The following is a 19,182-nucleotide window of genomic DNA, read 5'->3' as shown; positions in this document are numbered from 1 at the left end:
TATTTCTTTTGCAGTTTGACATCCTGAAACACGGTTATACTCATTAATATCAAGAGCACAATGAAGAATATTAATAGCCTTAGCATTTGTAGAAATTTTCTTCCAATCATTATCATCAAATTCAACTTCAGCTTTAGGAATTTGTACAGTTCCTTCACTGGTTTTATAAGGAATATAAGGACCATCTTTAACTATTCTCCAAGCATCAATGTCAACAGATTGTATAAAGTTTCTCATTCTAGTTTTCCAAAAGGAGTAATTTGTGCCATTAAAAAGTGGTGGTCTAGTGATGGAATAACCTTCAGCTAAGGGGGCAGGTATACCAGCAGAATTTCTAGATGAACTAGCCATGTGTGTGGATCACTCTAAGGGGTTTAATCCTCAAGCAAGAGAGACAAGCTCTGATACCAAATTGATGTCCCAAAATATGTCCAAGAGGGGGGTGAATTGGACTTTAAAAACAATTTTCGGTTCTTGCTCAAAACCTTTGAAAATTGCAGCTAGGTTCAACTAAATTATCTAATGTGAAAAATGAACAATATAGCTCTATTGACAAGTTGACTCAAGTTTGAGCTGTATGCAATCAGTATACTGATATAACAGACTATATAAGCATTCAGTAAATATATCGATGGCGAATACGTTTTATCACAAAGAACTAGAGCGATATACGGATATCCTATTGTGACAAAGTGAGATAACCAGCGAATATATCGGATATCGTGATTTTGCGAAGAAACTATTTTTCTCGGATAGCGGCAAGATCAACGAGATATGATATCAATTTTCATATCGAAAAGCATATCATTCATAAAGCTAAATTGCAAAAATGTAAAGAGCAAGGGTTGAGAAAATGAACACCGAATTTTTATAGTGGTTCGGCTTTAACTAGCCTACATCCATTCTCTCAAAGATCACACTTTGAGTCTTCACTCCACTATTCTTCTCTTTTCAAGGCAAGAGACAAAGCCCTTTACAAATCTTCTCAACAAAGCTTTTACAAGTAGCTTCACACTTCTACCAAGTGTTATCCCAAACACTTATCACAACCAAGCTTCAATAGGTGCTTGAATGACCTCTCACAAATGATAATAATGTGTTGAAAAACTCACTCTCACTCAATTACAACAGCAACTATAAAGAAGAGTTGAGTAAATAAGCCAATGATGAGCAATAAATCACTTTGAGCACTTTGAATGAAAGCTTTAAAGATTTTGAACAGTAGAGGGACTTTCATTAAGTGCAAAATGGCCAAAGGAAGGTGTATTTATAGCTTTGGAACGTATATTACCGTTGCAGAACCCATTTGAACGTTCTGAATCGAATTTCAAGAAAATAGCCGTTATTTTGTCGTTTTCTGCGATGTTGTGCAGAGTTGAAACAGTTAGCGTACTTGAGAAAATAGCAAACCAGTTAGCATACTAAAATAAGTAGCAAACCAGTTAGCATACCAGGAAAACTTTTCTGCATAACTTTCAAAACTATAAAACTTTACACCAAATCATAGTCAAATACTTTTTAGGCCAGTAATGATATTTAAAAAGAAAATCTTTTGAGGGATTAAAAACAAGCATCATTGACTTTTACTCCTCAATTCTTTTCACAAGTAATTCTAGAAATTAAAACTAATTTCTATACTAGATGTACCTTCAAATCTGATTTTCAATGCAGCCTTGGAAGGTAACCTTTTCTTCTTTTATCTCTTTTGCTTCGTCTTGTGTTATCCTTAGAATGTCATCTTTTCTTCATAAGGACCAATCCATCATAAAATCCTTTTGTCCTTTTTCTTTGAAATACACAACACTTAAAACAATGTTAGTTTGATTCTAGTTGAGTTTTGGTATCATCAAAATCTATGCTCCTTTGAGCTTGTGGGGTCAACAGAAAGAATTCATCATGCCCGTACATTTTCCAAAACTGTGCGATTATTTTGATATAATCATATAACTTATGCATATTAAAATTTAAATTAATTATTTTTTAATATAAATTATTATGTCTGTATTAATATAATTATTTGTATTTATATCAACATTATATATGAAGAGATATTGAGGGAAATTTAATTTTATTTTATAGAAACGGAGAAAATATTTCTATAATTAAAAATATATTATAAAAGAGAAATACAAATTAATGTATTATATTTTTTGTATAAATAAAACTAATCATTAATACAAAAAATAATATAAAAAAGTGTAAATTACAGTTTAATTCCTAAGATTTGACAAAACATACAACTTAGTCCCTATATTTTCAGAACCATGTAATTTAATTCCTAAAATTGAAAAACATACAATTTAATTCCTATTATTAGAATTTTGTTAAGTTATCATTAAATTTATCAAAAATGACAAAAATACCCTTATCTTTATTTTTAATATGAAAACAATTTAGTACATAAACTTTTATTTTTTTAATGATTTAATCCCTGATATTTTATTTTATTAACAATTTGGTCCCTACATTTTTAAAATATGAGTCCCGTTAAATTAAATATTTTAAATTTAAATTTTTAAAATATGAATTACTTATTTTAAGATCCTTAGAAATTTTGGTTAATTACAAAATCATTCATATATTTTACAAATTATCCTTAAATATTAGAACTATTTATAAATAAGCCTTTATAATTTTGTAAATTCTATTTATGTCATTATTATTGTAATAATATATAATAATTACATATATTTATCAATTTATAATATTTTCATTTATTATATTATATTGTTATATATATAAAAAGGAAAAATATGTGAATATGGATGCAAATTGTTATTAAAATAAAACTTCAATGACTAAATTATTTTCATATTGAAAAAAGAGTTAAAAGCACTTTGGTATTTTGGCTGAATTTAACGGGGAATTAATTCTAATTGTAGGGACTAACTTATAGGTTTATTAAAATGTTAAGGACTAAATTATTTGATTTTAAAACTATAAGGACTAATTTGTATATTTAATCAAATCTCAGGGACTAAATTATCAATAAAATAAAATTTCAGGGACTAAATTTTTTCAAATTAAAAATAAAGTTAAGGTCATTTTTACTATAATTAATAATAACTTAATTGAAATTCTAATGATAGGGACTAAGTTGTAGGTTTTTCAAATTTCAAGGATAAAATTGCTTGGCTTATAAAATACTAGGACTAGATTATAGGTTTTATCTAATCTCAATGACTAAATTATATTTTATCTTATAAAAATTCAGAAGATTCGATAATGTTGACAAGATTGGCTAATAGGCAGATTATGCGCTCTACTCTTCAACTCTATGATATTTTTATTATCTCTATCAGATAATTTTCAATTTTAGTTCTCTAAATTGAATGAAAGATTTACACCTCATAAAATTCTCTTTTCAAAAATATATATATATATATTTCTCAACAAACAAAAAACAAAATAACTCCATTAAAGGAGAGAAAATATAACAAAAATTCAAGATTATCAACAAGGACAAATTTAAGAATTTATTCACTCAAAATATATTAACAATGATGGATTTGATGATATGTTCCCAATATCTGTTCTGAACATATCACAGATAAAAAAAAACCAACATAAAAGAAATGGGAGACTGCCACTAGTGGCCACCCAAAGAAGATATCAAAGGGAGGAAAAGAGAAAAGAAAAGAAAAAATATGAAAAAAATGGAGAAGAGAAAAGATTTCTAGAAAAAAGGTGGAGCCTCTCTCAAGGGAAAATTTAAATTGATTTTTATTATAATTAGTGTATTATATATGAGAGATTGTGATTATCACCTACTTATTTATGTTTTTTTTTTAAATTGTATAAATAATAATAATAATAATAATTATTATTATTATTATTATTATGAGATAAATTTAAATTTTTTGAGGTAAAAATTAATTTTAATGTTTTTATTTTAAAATTTTATAAAATTTAATATTTTAAATAGTATAATTTTAGGAATTTCCATATTTAATATACTCTATATTTATTAATTAAGTGATGATGTAATATAATACATAAAAAATTAACAGAAGATTATATATAAAAGATAAATCACAAGCACATATAACTAATATATAACAGATCAATAAAAAATTAGAAAAAATAAAAGGAGTACTCCTAAACCATATATGTATCCTTGAATTTACTGGAGAAAGCATCTTTAATGCCCACTGGTTCATCTTTGAATTTTATAGATTTTTCTATTAATTTGAAGTATTAAATGCCAAGAATTAAGGTCTAATGATTTAAGCATTTATGCAATAAAAAGTGAAGGAGCATTTATATAAACAGGGGCAACATCTATGCCTGCCATGGCTCCCAGATAAAAAAAATAAAAAAGGAATGAGTTCAGCTAAAGAATAACTGGGAGGTTGATACGTAGATTCTGATATGGAGAACTCTGAATGAAAATTGAAAAAGAAGGCAGGGGGCACTGGGAAAGGAGGAAGAAAGAAAGGGAAAATAAAACGTACATCTTACTTTATTATTTTGAAAATTAAGAAACTAAAGAGACTAGAATTCTTTTTTATATAGCAAAAAGAGACTAAAAATATCGTTATTATGTTTGGAGGATGAATCATTAATGAGTTTGTTAAAAAGAAAATAAATTTATATACATCAATTTAGTTTTTTTATTGCATAAATAAAGATAAAATCAAAGATTATTTTTTTTAACAAATATATATATGTGTATATATATATATATATATATATATATATATATATATATATATATATATATATATATATATATATATATATTTATTATAAAGAGTTATTACTAGTTATAATATGAAATAGGAATGAAATAGCCTTTATATCCTTTTTTTTAATTAATTTATTTATAATCTATATAAAGTGTAAACAAGTGGTTAATATGTGAATTTATGAAAAATATATGATTTTATTTAATATTTCAAAAAAATTATTTGTACTAAAATTCTAGTTAATTATAATAATATAAATCTAAACTTAATGAATGGTGAACTTTTTTTTTTTAAATAGTGCAGAGTAATATTAATGCATGAAACATAGAGTACATCTAAACATATAAATAAATTAAAATTTTAATTTATGTAAAATTTTAACTCTAAAATTTTACTTTTGATTTTTTGTTTTTATATTAATTTTTTAAAAATGTTTTAATTAACGTATATAAGTCTTACAAATATATAATATATACCTTTTAAAAGACTACAATTAAATACCTTTACATTAATTTAAAATTTTACATAATTAAAATTTTTCATTATTAAAAATATTATTGCTAAAAAAGTAATTAATTTAAATATTTTAAAAAATTTAAAAAGAAAAGAAATTATTAAAAGATAAAATAATAAAAAAAATTAGAATTTATTTTCCATTATAATTTTTATGATCACGTCCTTTCTTAACTTTTAATCCTCTTTTAATTATATTTCGCAGATATAGAGACAAGGAAAAAAAAATTTTGAGGGTAACACTTACCCTATTATTTTAAAAAGTAATTAAATAATTATATAAATTTATTTATAATTACATTCCATTATACTGCTATTATTAAATATTTATTTTTATTGTTTTATTTGTATTCTTAAATATTGCAATGGTAACTTTTCAACTCATTTCATTATGTACTATGTACTAAATGCATCCTAAAAAGATTTATAGCACGTTTGAAAACTATAATTTTATAAGAATTTACTTCAATTAATTTTTTATTAATTTTTCATTTGAAAATATATTACATGAAAGAATTTAATTTTTTTAATTTAAAGAAGAATTATTTTAAAAAATAAAAATCTGACATAAAATAGTATGATAGTGTGAAAATTAAATTTAATTGTTTTCTTTTTGTCATATAATTTATTTCAAATGAAACTTAAAATATAAACAAAATAAACTTATTTTCTTTAAAATAAAAAAAATTGAATAAACCTAATGCCATGAGCCAACTTGCATGTAACACCAACTTATCATTTTAACTTATAAACAATATCTTCATTTATTTGTTTTTTTTTTTTTTAATTTGACTTCAACAAAATATAGAATTCAAAATCTCACAATTTTAGAAACTATTCTAGTACTAAAGCTCATTGATAATTCATACTTTTATATTATATTTTAATTTTATTGTCTTTAAGTTAATAATTAAATTAATATTATATGTTAATTAATAATTAAATTAATTTTAACATATTTTTTATAAAATATAATTTAAATAAATATAATTTCTACATTAATAAATGTTTTTATTTGTGAATCAATGAAATTAGTATTAACATGCTAATTCTAATAATTATAAATTTATAATAAATATTTTAATTTAAGTAATTAATATCTAATTATATAAATGAAATAATTATGTGTTATAAATTATTTAATAGATGTACAAATTATTTGATAGATGTACAAGGCTCGAGCTTTAAAGGCTAATAATATTAAGTGGGCGCATTTTCTTATATTCATTTAGGTTAAAATCCTTCAATTTTAAAATTTGAATTAAAGATTATTTTTTTAATTTTCTTTACACTTCATTTACTTCGTGTGTGTGTATATATATATATATATATATATATATATATATATATATTTGATTTCTATTAGAATTTAAACTCAAAATTTTATAATTTTAGAGATAATTTTAATATTATTTAGCTAAAATTTATTAATAACTATCATATATTTTAATTTTGTAATATTTTATATTTAACAAAATTTTAGTTCTTTAAATTTAAATGAAAAATCATTTTAATTCTTAAAAATAGTTATTCAAAATTTTTTTCTTAAAAAAAGGAAAGACTAAAATGTTATAAAAGGATTGAATTGTATCTTTTAAAAAATTTAAGGACTATATATAATTTATGTTTCCAAAAGTAAAGATGTAAATGGCTGGCTTATCAAATTATAGGGGAGTTTTAATAATGATAATGATAATGTCATTATCATTATCATTATCATTAAAATTAAAGTTGTTAGAATGATTTTAAAAAACTGCAAGTCTAATATTTCCCTCCACTTGGGATATGTGTCTAATGTAAAAAAATGAAAGAAAACAAATAAAACTAAAAAGTAGGAGATAATAACGTGAGTGATAATAGATAAGTAGATAGGCTAATTAATTTTCCTCCATTAATAAGTAAGGCGTGGAGAGTGAGCAAGAAATTTGAGTATCGTAATTTAATTATTTTGAGATTATTTATTTTTTTAATAAAAAAAGAAAATGACTTACTACCTATTATAAATTTATTGAGATATTCAATTAATTAATCGAAATTCAAAAACTGAAGTTTTATCTCAGTCTTTTTTTTTTTTTGGCCTTCATGTTGCTATATGATAGGGACATGGGTGCTATTTGATAATGTCTGTCTAACAAATCTCCCCTTAATATTATTCGATTCATTATGCTTTGATATAATAAAAAAAAATGATAGAAAGATGTTTTATATGAATTTAAAAAACAATTATGTGGCAGAAATTGTCAACTTTCCTTAATAATTGAGTCTTGTTATGTTTATTTTATTTCCCTTTCTTTATCTTCATTCCACCCACTTCTTCTTTTTATCAAACTCCTGTCGGTTCACATGAGAGGCAATTTTACATGCATTCCAAAATGCATTATTGCCAACAAAGTCAACGCCACCCAGCATGTCTCTTTGGTCTTAAGTTTATACGTAGTTTATATGTAGTTTATTTTAAGTTATTTTTTTTTTATGTATATTCATACTTTCATGCATGGAGATCACAAACAATCCATAAATGTCACGACTTTCTAATATATATTTTCATTGAGATGTCATAATTATTGCACAACACAAGCTTTCGGCTCTTCTTTCAGAGAATGTACATAGTAATATGGAGTCTTGTGAGGATCGTTTGCCTTGTAACTCCTTACAAGCTCCATAACCTGTTACAAAAAACCACACATATATGAGGCTTTAAGGAAAGAATGATTACTTAGATCAGAAAACCAAATTAAGTTTGATCATATAAAATGAAAGCCCAGTCTCAATATCATATTAGTTTTAGTTTTAAAGCTTTAATAATAAAATAAAATAAAAAGAGTAGGAGTTGGACTTACACCATCTTTATTCCTGAATTTTCAGGAGAAAGCATGTTTCATGCGGCAAATCGTTCCACCAGCTTCCACTTCTCTTTATTTTTTTGGAACCCGCCCGTCCCGTTCCACCCGATCAATTTTTTCTCCAGTCTGCTCCAATCGTGCAGGGTGAGAGGGTCTCCCCCGTCCAAATCCCCATTGCTCACCGGATAATAATATATTATATTTTTATTAAAAGATAATATATATATATATATATATATATATATATATATATATATATATATATACACACACACGATTACGATTATGTTTAAAATTTATATGACCAACTTATAATTTATTTTTTAAGAAATAAATTAATATTGTATGACTAATTAAAATGAAAAAAGAAAGAGAAAAAAGAAAAAGTTTTATAGTAAAATTCATTTTACTCAGACCCCAATCTTCTTCTTTTACGGGACAACGATGAGAGGAGCAAGCTTCACCCTCTTCTTTTACGGGACGAGGACGAGAAAAGCAATCGCTAACTTCATCCTGCTCCGTTGTCATTTCTTTCCATGCTTCTACACAAGAATCGTAGGCATTGTAATCCTCTACATGCTCCACAACCTGTTCCAAAAAGCCACATATATAGAGAGGTAATTAAGAATAATACTTAGATCAGAAAACCATATTGACTTTTTTTTTTGAACTGAACCATATTGAGTTTGATAATATAAAAGAAAATCCAGTCTCAAATTTCAATGTCATATTAGTATTAGTATTAAAGCGTTAAAATAAAATAAAATAAAATAAAAAAGAGTAAGAGTTGAACGTACAGCATCTGTTTCCCTGAATTTACTGGAGAAAGCATCTCGAATGCCTTCTGGTACCATATCGTTCCACCAGCTTCCACTCCCTTTAATTTGTCTTAATTTTTCTGCGCTGTTGCAATCCAATGGAAGGCTTCGTAGGTTCGGGCAATCAAATACAGCTAGCTTCACAAGGGAAGGAAATTGTAGGGCTTGGCAGTAGATGGACTTGAGCTTTGGTAAGCGTTTCAAAGATAATTTCACCAGATTTTTGAAGACATTTTGCCCAGAATCTTCACTTATTACTTGAACAATTTCATTGCAGTCACATAATTTCAAAGATTGAAGGCTCGGGATATTTATGAGGCACGTCACGTTCTTTATTGGACAGTTGCAGATCCTCACAATACAGAGGTTGGGAAAAGATTGCTGCCTTTTCCCATAGATGTGGCCAGGGAAAACTGTGATCTCAGAACCCTGAGGCTCTTGCTGATTATTTTCTTTGACAATTTCAAGCTCTGTCAGGGACGAGCACTTCAATAATTCAAGCCTCTCCAAATGCTCCATTCCTCTTAGAGAGAGTTTTGGTAGACGATCTGTGCACTGTGCTAGTTGCAGCTGTTTTACGCATCGTCGCAACTTGTGGGTGTCCAATACTTTTTGCACGGAACTAGCATGTGATAAAAATATGCCAATCTCATCTATGTGTTCCAAGGATTCCAACTCCTTTAGAAGCTCTGCTTGATCATCTAGTGGAGAATTAAGAAGCAACATCTGATCAAATACCAATAACCTCCTAAAAGCCCGCAATGATGAAAGACTAGAGATCACGCCCACTGGAATATCTAGCTTGAGCGATGTCCTATCCAATATCAAAAACTGCAACATCTTCAAATTTTGAACCTCCACTGGCAATTTTTGTATGCAAGTCCCTGACAAATTAAGATACCTTAAGTTCCCCAAATATCCAATGTCCACATGTAGCTCAATTAAGCCTTTATTATCTGACAAGTCCAAAACTCTCAAAGCAGGCATAGATTGAAAGAATTTACTTGGCAGTATGTCCAAATTAGCAGCCCTCAGAAGCAATGTTGTAAGACGAGGAAAAGAAGGTGTCTGATGGGGATATTCGATGCAAAGACCACACAACGATATCCTCTCTGCGTTAATCCATGTTGAAAGCTGTGGTTTTTGTACCAACACTTTGTCCTCTGCCTTCCCCTCCTCACAAGCTAGCCACACGGTCATTGCTTTAATCATATCATTCATTTTAACAAAATCTTCTGATTTACCAGTCTCCAACAAACTCGCACTCTTTAGACTTCCTAAAGCATCTTCTCCTTTTTCCCTGGCTTCATGCGTGCTATTACATGGATCTAGAAGCCCTTCTGCGATCCAGAGTTCAGTCAGTTCCATTTTCTTAATATTATCAACTCCTTGGAACAACGAAAAGTACAGAAAGCATTTCCTGAGGCTATCTGTGCTCAAGCTGTTCCAGAGGGTATCTTCGCTCAAGCTGTCATAGCTTATCTTGAGAACAGGATAGACACTAGCTTCAACACCTGGAAATGATGATGGCTGAGTCTTCAATTTTTCAATTGCACGCTCCCAATCGCGGGGGTCGGTCTTACCAGCCATGGCTCGACCGATAGTGATGAGCAGAAGCGGCAAACCATTGCACACACCAGCAAGTTGCCTAGCCAGTTCTGGGAGTTCCCCAGCCAGTTCTGGGATCTCCCCATTAGCATTTGGAGTGTTCCATCCCACACAAAAATTAAACAATTGTAGAGCAGTTTCTGGTGGCAAAAGCTCTACTTCAATTGTTTGTGCCTTCATCATGTCACATTTCATCGTGTCACATAACACTTTTGACCGAGTAGTAAAAATGACTTTGGACCCTTTCCTGTCGCCGTCCCGACGAACTCCCATTTCGTCCAAGAGTTGATGTAGCCAGCGCCCTTCTACACCATCCAACATCAAAGCAAATTTCTCCTTTCTCAAAATGTTCGAAATCACGTTATTTATTGGCTCACCTTTATTTTTGCACTCCTCTTGAGAGATACCAAATTTTTTGCAAATAGCTTCTTTGGCCGCTTTCACTGGCTCTTGTTCAGACCTCTCAACAAAAATCAACACATAGTCACTCTTTTCGCAAAACTTATTGTAGATCTTCTTGAGGAGGGTGGTCTTACCCACGCCTCCCTTTCCATATAACCCCATAATTTCCACGCTTGGTTTTTCAATACATGTCAAGATTTCTTCAAGTTTGAAATCGAACCCAAAAGTTTTCCTTACAGGCATCTGGATCACTAAATCGAAAGGCTTTCTCTCGACAACAGCATCAAATTTACCATCCTTTACAAGTTGTTTCACTTCTCCGAGCTTTTCACTTACTCTCTTTCCAACCCTCTCGTAGGAGCAGCACCCCTTAGGACAGAACCATCTGAGAGCTTTGTTACGAATTTCTTCTTTAGCTTCTTTAATTATCTCCTTTGCATCCTCCTGCAAGCCATCTACTCTCTTAAGCCAGTCGGTTACTTCGTAGAGCTGCTGCATCTGTGGTTTGGTTTCTTTCTGAACCCTCTCTACTACATGCTCCTTCATTTTCTTCAGTTGATCCATTTCCGATTGTGCGTCCATGAGATGGTCTTGCAAATCATCAAAGTAATCTGCGCGAGCGCGACAAAAAAAGAAGAAGCCTTTGATAGCGTCACAAACAGGGCTAATAGCTGCCTCCCCTATGCCTGACATGGCTATAACACAAAGAAAGGAAGAGTTTTTTTTTTTTTTTTTCCAAGGATGAAAGGAAGAGTTCAGCTAAATAATAAGGGAGAGGTTGATTCTTCAATCTTCAGATCAAGAGTTAAAAGATTTCAGAAGGGCAATGGCATTTAAATTTGACAAAAAGAGACAATTCAGAGAAAAAGCAACAGAATGAAAGTGCAGCGAGACCTGTGCCTGGGAAGACAATAACGTGAGAGTTACTGGAAAGCAGTCACTCATGAATTATTTTGGAGGAATTTATAGGGATTTAACAAATCAAAATTTAAAAAAATTTTAAAAGGTTGAGATTCAGTTTGTGACAAAATAAACACTTAGTTATGCACTGTTAACAAATAAAGTCTTTCACATTTATTGACGTGACATTAATTATTTAAATAAAATAACTTTTAATTATAAATATGAGCCTCATTTAAAATAAAAAATCAATATTTAATCCCTCAATCTCTTCTTCCTCAACTTCACTACCATTGCTACTGCACTATCCAAAGCCACAATTCAAGACGGTGTCTCGTACCCATGGATGAGGAGGTGCTATCTTTTCCGAATTCAAGTTGCCATCTGATTCTCAAATATATGGTAAGCTAATACAAGAAGAATCTCAGAGAAACATGTGTGCTTCTCCACAATTAGTGAAAACTTCAACTTTAGTATTTGACTCATCACAGTAGAATTGATCAACTTTCAAGAGCCAAAAAAAGGGGTTATTTGTGAGCACCTTAAAAATAGGCCACAAGAAGGATTCATGTTTTCGTGTTATTGGATTCCCTCCAAGCTAATTAACCAACAACAATAAAGGGAAAAAAATAAAAGTAAAATTTTCATTCATCTAAATTTTGCTGTATAGTGCATTATAGGAGAACAATATCTTGAAGTTGGGACCTTAGAAGAAAAAAAAAATCGCATGCAAACAAGAAGTAGGTTAGTGGTTTGCATGGCATCACCCATTAAAATCATGACGTAAATCGTACTCTGTTTTTTATGAGAGAAACAGAGTATGAAAAACACATAAAGCCAGAGACCCGAGTATTTCAACATAATTAGCAGCAGAACTGTTGATCCCGTGTAGCTCATTGATTTTGATGATAACAAAACTCAAAAAGAATCTATCTAACCTAACCTCAAAGTGATGTGTAGATTCTTTGTCTTATGCATAAAGAACCTTTGAAGTTGCATCTAAGAAGAACAGATACTCAAAGGCATTCCAAGACAAATCCAAAATGAGAAAAAGACTATTGAAATCAAGACTCAAAGCAAAGGTATGAAAAGCATAGTGTTAGAGTCTTAGGTCTTTTTGTGAAAAAGAATAGATGAGAATTTAGTCATATGGAGCTCAAAAATGAAAATTTATTTTCTGATTACTTTTTCTCATCATGACCTTAAACACAACTATTGGAACATTTTTTAAAGGTCTAAATCATTTTACATTGCAAGTTGAGACATGCAGCTGTTGACTTAGTTTCCTAACTGGTTTGCTAATATTTTCGGTTTGCTAATATGTTTGCTAAAAAAATTAGTTTGCTAACCAGTTTGCTGACTGCACCTAAAATTTCTTTAGTTTGCTAATTTATCAGAGCTGCTCAACTTCGCACAAAAGGACAAAATAACGGCTATTTTGCCTTGGGCAGTGTGTATAACGTTCCAAAAGGGTTTCAAACGGTCTAAAATGATTTGGGACTATAAATACACCTTCTTCACTTCATTTACACTTAATGAAAGCCTACATTTGAACTCCAACATTGATTTTTCATTTATTGCTTTCATTCAAGAGCATTTAAGATTTTGAGCTTCCATTGGCAAATCAACTCATCTCTTCTTTATAGTTTGATTTGTATTGAGTAAGAGTGAGTGTTGAAACATTGAATTGCATTCAAGAGAGGTTGTACAAGCACCTATTGAAGCTTGGGAGAGTTAGTGCTTGTAATTGCACTTGAGAAGGTTTCAAGCTACCTTGGTGTAAAAGCTTGGTGTTGAGAAATTGTAAAGGGCTTTTGGTCTCTTGCCTTCAAAAGAGCAAATAGTGGAGAGAAGACTCAAAGAGGGTTCTTTGAGAGAGTGGATGTAGGCTAGTTAAGCCGAACCACTATAAAATCCTTGTGTTTGATCTCTCTAACCTTTACCTCTTTACTTTTGAGCAATTTAAATTTCCTTTCTCATATACATGATATTGAATGTTGGTTAAATAGATGGAGTTGATAAATTTGTGGACATATTGAGTGACTTGAGAAAATTGATTGATGAATGCTTTGTTAGATATTGCCATATACATTGATTGAGAATTGAATTGCAACTTAGGAACACATTGTTGAAGCACATATTACTTTCTTTTTATATAGAAGAATCACATAGTTGAACAAAGCCACAATTTTTCATTAGGCTATAAGCAAGGGCCGAAAAATTGTTAAAGTCCAATTCACCCCCCTCTTGGACTATTTTGGGACAACAAATTGGCATCAGAGCCTGACTCTCTTGCTTAGGGTATTACAACCTTAGAGTGATCCATAATGGCTAGTTCATCTAGTAATACTGCCGGTATACCTGCACCTTTAGTTGAAGGCTACTCAATCACTAGACCACCACTTTTCAATGGCACTAATTATTCATTTTGGAAAATAAGAATGAGAAATTTCATACAATCTGTAGATATTGATGCATGGAGAATTATTAAAAATGGTCCACATGTTCCTCAAAAGAATGGTACTGGAACTACAAAAGTTTCAAAACATGAAGATGAATATGATGACAATGATTGGAAGAAAATCTCTATAAATGCTAAAGCTATCAATATTTTGCATTGCTCACTTGACCTTAATGAATACAATCGTGTTTCAGGATGTCAATCTGCTAAGGAAATTTGGGATAAGCTTGAAGTAACTTATGAAGGAACTGATGTTGTTAAAGAGTCCAAAGCAAACCTTCTGATTCGAGATTACGAGTTGTTTGAAATGAGGCCAGGAGAATCAATTGCGGATATGAGTACAAGGTTTATTGATCTTGTAAATCTTCTCAAAGCACTTGGTAAAAGATTTGAGGAAGCTGAACTTGTGAAGAAAATTCTTAGATCACTTCCAAAATCTTGGGAAGCAAAGACAACAGTTATCCAAGATACCAAAGACTTCAAAACATTCACCTATGATGAACTCATTGGTTCTCTCATTGCACATGAGATGGTATACAAGAAGGATGAAGTTGAAAATGACCAAAAGAAGAAGAAAAGCATTGCTCTCAAGTCAAATAAGGATGAAGATAAGAAAAAAGGAGTTGCATTCAAAGTTGACTCAAGTGACAACTCAAGTGCTTCGAGTGAAGATGATGATGAAATGGCTATGCTTGCAAGAAAATTTAAAAGAGCTTTCAAGAAAGGTGAAAGCAAATACAAGAATTTCTTGAAAAAGTATACTCCCAAGGATAAACACTTCAGAGATTCAAAAGAAGAAATTGTATGTTATGAGTGTCACAAACCTGGACATATCAAGCCCAAATGTCCATTGCTCAAAAAGAAGAAAGGAAAAGAAGATAGGAGCAAGAAAGCTATGAAAGTAGTATGGAGCAACAGTGAAGAATCTTCAAATGATGAATCAAGTGACAAAGAGGCTGCTCTTCTTTGTATGATGGCACTTGAAGAGAAAGTCGAGAGCTCACTAAAAGAAGAAGAAAGCGACAATGAGGTAAATTCTTATGAATCTCCTAATGTAGAAGAACTTGAACTTGCATTTGCTAGAGTATATGATGAGTATAGAAATTACAAGAGAAAGTGCACTAAAATGAATTTAGAGATTGAATCATTGAGATCACAAAATATTGCCATGTCCAATGTGTATAAAGAAAATGAATTTTACAAAGGACAAATTGCCATGTTTAAAGAACTAGATTTAGAGTTGAAAATCTCAAAAGATACTTGTGAAATGCTCATTGAGAAAAATAAAGTTCTTGAAACTAAAGTAGAGTCTTTGACAAATGATTTGGCAAAATTTACAAAAGGAAAAGAAACTCTAGATGTACTTCTTGAAAACCAAAGAATTCCGAGTGAAAAATATGGAATTGGTTTTGATGGTTTCATGAACTATGACAAATATAAGAATCATTTCATTAAAGCATCTACATATTCCTTACCTAATGTTACATGTTATTATTGCAATAAAAGAGGTCATATGATTAGCTCTTGTGCATTTAGGAAAGGTTATCTTAAGATAAAGAAGGTATGGGTACCAAAGGGAACCTTACCTAAGGTCACTAACCCTCAAGGACCCAAAGTTGCTTGGGTACCTAAAGCTAAATGATTAAATTTCAGGTTTGTTGCAAAGGGATGAAGGAAAGTGATAAATAGTATATAGATAGTGGTTGTTCAAAGCACATGACTGGTGAAAAAGACAAGTTTTCAAAAATTGCAATGAAAGATGGAGGATATGTAAAATTTGGAGACAAAGGGAAAGGAAAAATAATTGGAAATGGCACAATTGGCACCAAACCTTGTATTGAAGATGTATCGCTTGTTGAAGGGTTGAAATACAACTTGCTAAGTGTAAGCCAACTGTGTGACAAAGGCTTTGAGGTAAAGTTTACTTCGTCTCTATGTACAATCAATAGTTTAGATAATGACACATTGTTCATTGCCAATAGATCAAATAATGTTTACTTGCTTGACATGAATAATTTTGAAACTAATCATGGTACATGTCTAGTATCTCTTGATAACTCTAGTTATTTATGGCATAGAAGACTGGGTCATGCAAGCATGCATACACTCTCAAAACTGTCTAAGAAAGAACTTGTTAATGGTCTTCCTAAGATTAAATATGAAAGTGAATTTCAATGTAGAGCATGTGCACTAGGAAAGCATACTAGAGCATCTTTTAAATCTAAGAATATTGTGTCTACCACTAGGCCATTAGAATTGCTTCATCTTGATTTGTTTGGACCTGTAACTCCTACTAGTTTAGGTGGAAAGTCATATGCTTTAGTTATTGTTGATGACTATTCAAGATATACATGGACATTTTTCCTTGCTCACAAAGATGAAACTTTTGAAAAATTCATTTCATTTAGTAAAATGGTTCAAAATGAAAAAGGCTTTTGCATATCATCTATTAGAAGCGATCATGGAACTGAATTTGAAAATCATTTATTTGAGAAATATTGTGATAAACATGGAATTAGTCATAATTTTTCAGTTCCTAGGACACCACAACAAAATGGAGTAGTAGAAAGGAAAAATAGGACTTTGCAAGATATGACTAGAACTATGTTGAGTGAAAATAACTTGCCAAAGTACTTTTGGGCTGAAGCTGTTAATACATCTTGCTATGTGTTGAATAGAGTTTTGATTAGACCAATTCTGAAAAAGACCCCCTATGAGCTTTGGAAAGGAAGAAAACCAAATATCTCATATTTCAAAGCATTTGGTTGTAAGTGCTATATTTTAAATAACAAGAAGGATAATTTAAAGAAATTTGATGCTAAATCCGATGAAGGAATCTTTCTTGGGTATTCAACAAAGAGTAAAGCCTATAGAGTGTTCAATAGAAGAACTTTGGTTATTGAGGAAACTATTCATGTATTGTTTGATGAGACTAACCCTTCTATTAGAAAGAAAAATGCTTGTGATGATAATAATGAGCAGGTTTTTGAAAAAGAAAATATAATATCAAGTCAAGAAATGGAACAAGTTGATGACAAAGATGAGGAAACTCAAGGAGAAACTACAATAGATATCCATGATGCCAATGAAGATCAAATTAATGAAGAAACGCCAAATTTGGAAGAACTACAAGTAAATGAGCCCCAACATGAAGATTTACCTAAAGAATGGAGATTCCATAGAAACCATCCTCAAGAAGATATTATTGATGATCCATCTCAGAGGATGATGACTAGAGCACAATTGAGAAGATATTTTGGTAATGTTGCTTTTGTTTCACAAATTGAACCTAAATGTTTTGAAGATGCTCAAAATGATGAAAGTTGGATTCTTGCCATGCAAGAAGAACTAAATCAATTTGAGAGAAATAAAGTTTGGAATTTAGTGCCTAAACCAAAAGATCATTCAATTATTGGTACTAAATGGGTTTTTAGAAACAAAATGGATGAAAAAGGCAATGTTGTTAGAAACAAAGCTAGACTAGTAGCTCAAGGCTACAACCAAGAGGAAGGGATTGATTTTGATGAAACCTTTGCTCCGGTTGCTAGAATTGAAGCTATTAGAATGTTGTGTGCCTTTGCATGTTACAAGGATTTTATGCTTTATCAAATGGATGTCAAGAGTGCATTTTTAAATGGTTATATTGATGAGGAAGTGTATGTTGCACAACCTCCAGGCTTTGAAAATCATGAGCATTCAAATCATGTTTATAAACTTACTAAAGCCTTATATGGTTTAAAGCAAGCTCCTAGAGCATGGTATGAAAGGCTTAGTAAATTTCTCTTACAAAATGACTTTCAAAGAGGCAAAGTGGATACAACACTGTTTGTTAAGAAGCATCATAGTGATATGCTCATTGTGCAAATTTATGTTGATGATATAATTTTTGGTGCTACTAATGAATCTCTTTGCAAGAAGTTTTCTAAGATTATGCAGAATGAATTTGAAATGAGCATGATGGGTGAGCTCACATTCTTCCTTGGACTTCAAATTAAGCAAATGAAAGATGGCATCTTCATAAATCAATCAAAGTACATCAAGGATATGCTAAAGAAATTTAAGATGGAAGGTTTGAAGAGCATGGGCACTCCTATGAGTTCAACAATTAAAATGGACAGTGATGAAAAAGGTAAAGAAGTAGATACCAAGCTTTATAGAGGTATGATTGGTTCTCTTTTGTATCTTACTGCATCTAGGCCAGACATACACTTTAGTGTTTGCTTGTGTGCAACATTTCAATCATGTCCAAAAGAATCCCATTTAAGTGCAGTTAAAAGGATTTTTAGATATCTCATAGGCTCACAATCAATTGGTTTATGGTATCCAAAATGCGAATCATTTAATCTTATTGGCTATAGTGACTCTGATTTTGCTGGAAGTAGACTGGACAGAAAAAGTACCTCAGGTACTTGTCAATTTCTTGGTCTTGCACTAGTTTCTTGGCACAGTAAGAAACAAACTTCAGTAGCTTTATCTACAGCTGAGGCAGAATATATAGCTGCTGGTAGTTGTGTTGCTCAAATCTTATGGATGAAACAACAATTGGAAGATTTTGGTTTAAAATATAATCTTGTTCCAATTAGGTGTGACAACACAAGTGCCATAAACTTGATCAAAAATCCAGTCCAACATTCAAGAACTAAACATATTGAGATTAGACATCATTTTATTAGAGATCATGTTCAAAATGGAAATATCAAAATAGAGTTTGTTGCCTCTGAAAATCAACTTGCTGACATTTTTACAAAACCTCTTAATGAAGAAACCTTTTGTAGAATTAGAAGGGAAATTGGTATGTGTGAATCACTTGCTTGAACTCTAAGTCATAATAACTTCATGTATCTGCATTTTATTGAATGTGTAACTGATTTGCTGTGATATTAGTTTACTGAAAAATCTTTAAAGAATATTAGCTAACCTGTTTGTGTACTCGTGAAATTAGTTTACTA

At 30.5% G+C, this 19,182-nt stretch overlaps 1 protein-coding gene across 1 annotated transcript; it reads right to left on the bottom strand.

The window, feature by feature from the left end:
- Nucleotides 1-7,710: 7,710 nt before the first annotated feature.
- On the bottom strand, nt 7,711-11,845 carry LOC110639655 (disease resistance protein SUMM2). Its single transcript, XM_021790697.2, has 3 exons — nt 8,842-11,845; nt 8,042-8,632; nt 7,711-7,867 (listed from the first exon to the last, which is right to left on the bottom strand). The coding sequence occupies exons 1-2, from the start codon at nt 11,563-11,565 to the stop codon at nt 8,354-8,356; spliced, it is 3,003 nt and encodes a 1,000-aa protein (XP_021646389.2). The 5' UTR covers nt 11,566-11,845; the 3' UTR covers nt 7,711-7,867; nt 8,042-8,353.
- Between the last annotated feature and the right edge of the window lie 7,337 nt (nt 11,846-19,182).

The sequence above is a fragment of the Hevea brasiliensis genome, chromosome 1 (assembly GCF_030052815.1).
Source record: "Hevea brasiliensis isolate MT/VB/25A 57/8 chromosome 1, ASM3005281v1, whole genome shotgun sequence".
NCBI classification, from domain to species: domain Eukaryota; kingdom Viridiplantae; phylum Streptophyta; class Magnoliopsida; order Malpighiales; family Euphorbiaceae; genus Hevea; species Hevea brasiliensis.
This window is presented reverse-complemented; position numbering and strand designations above follow the sequence as displayed.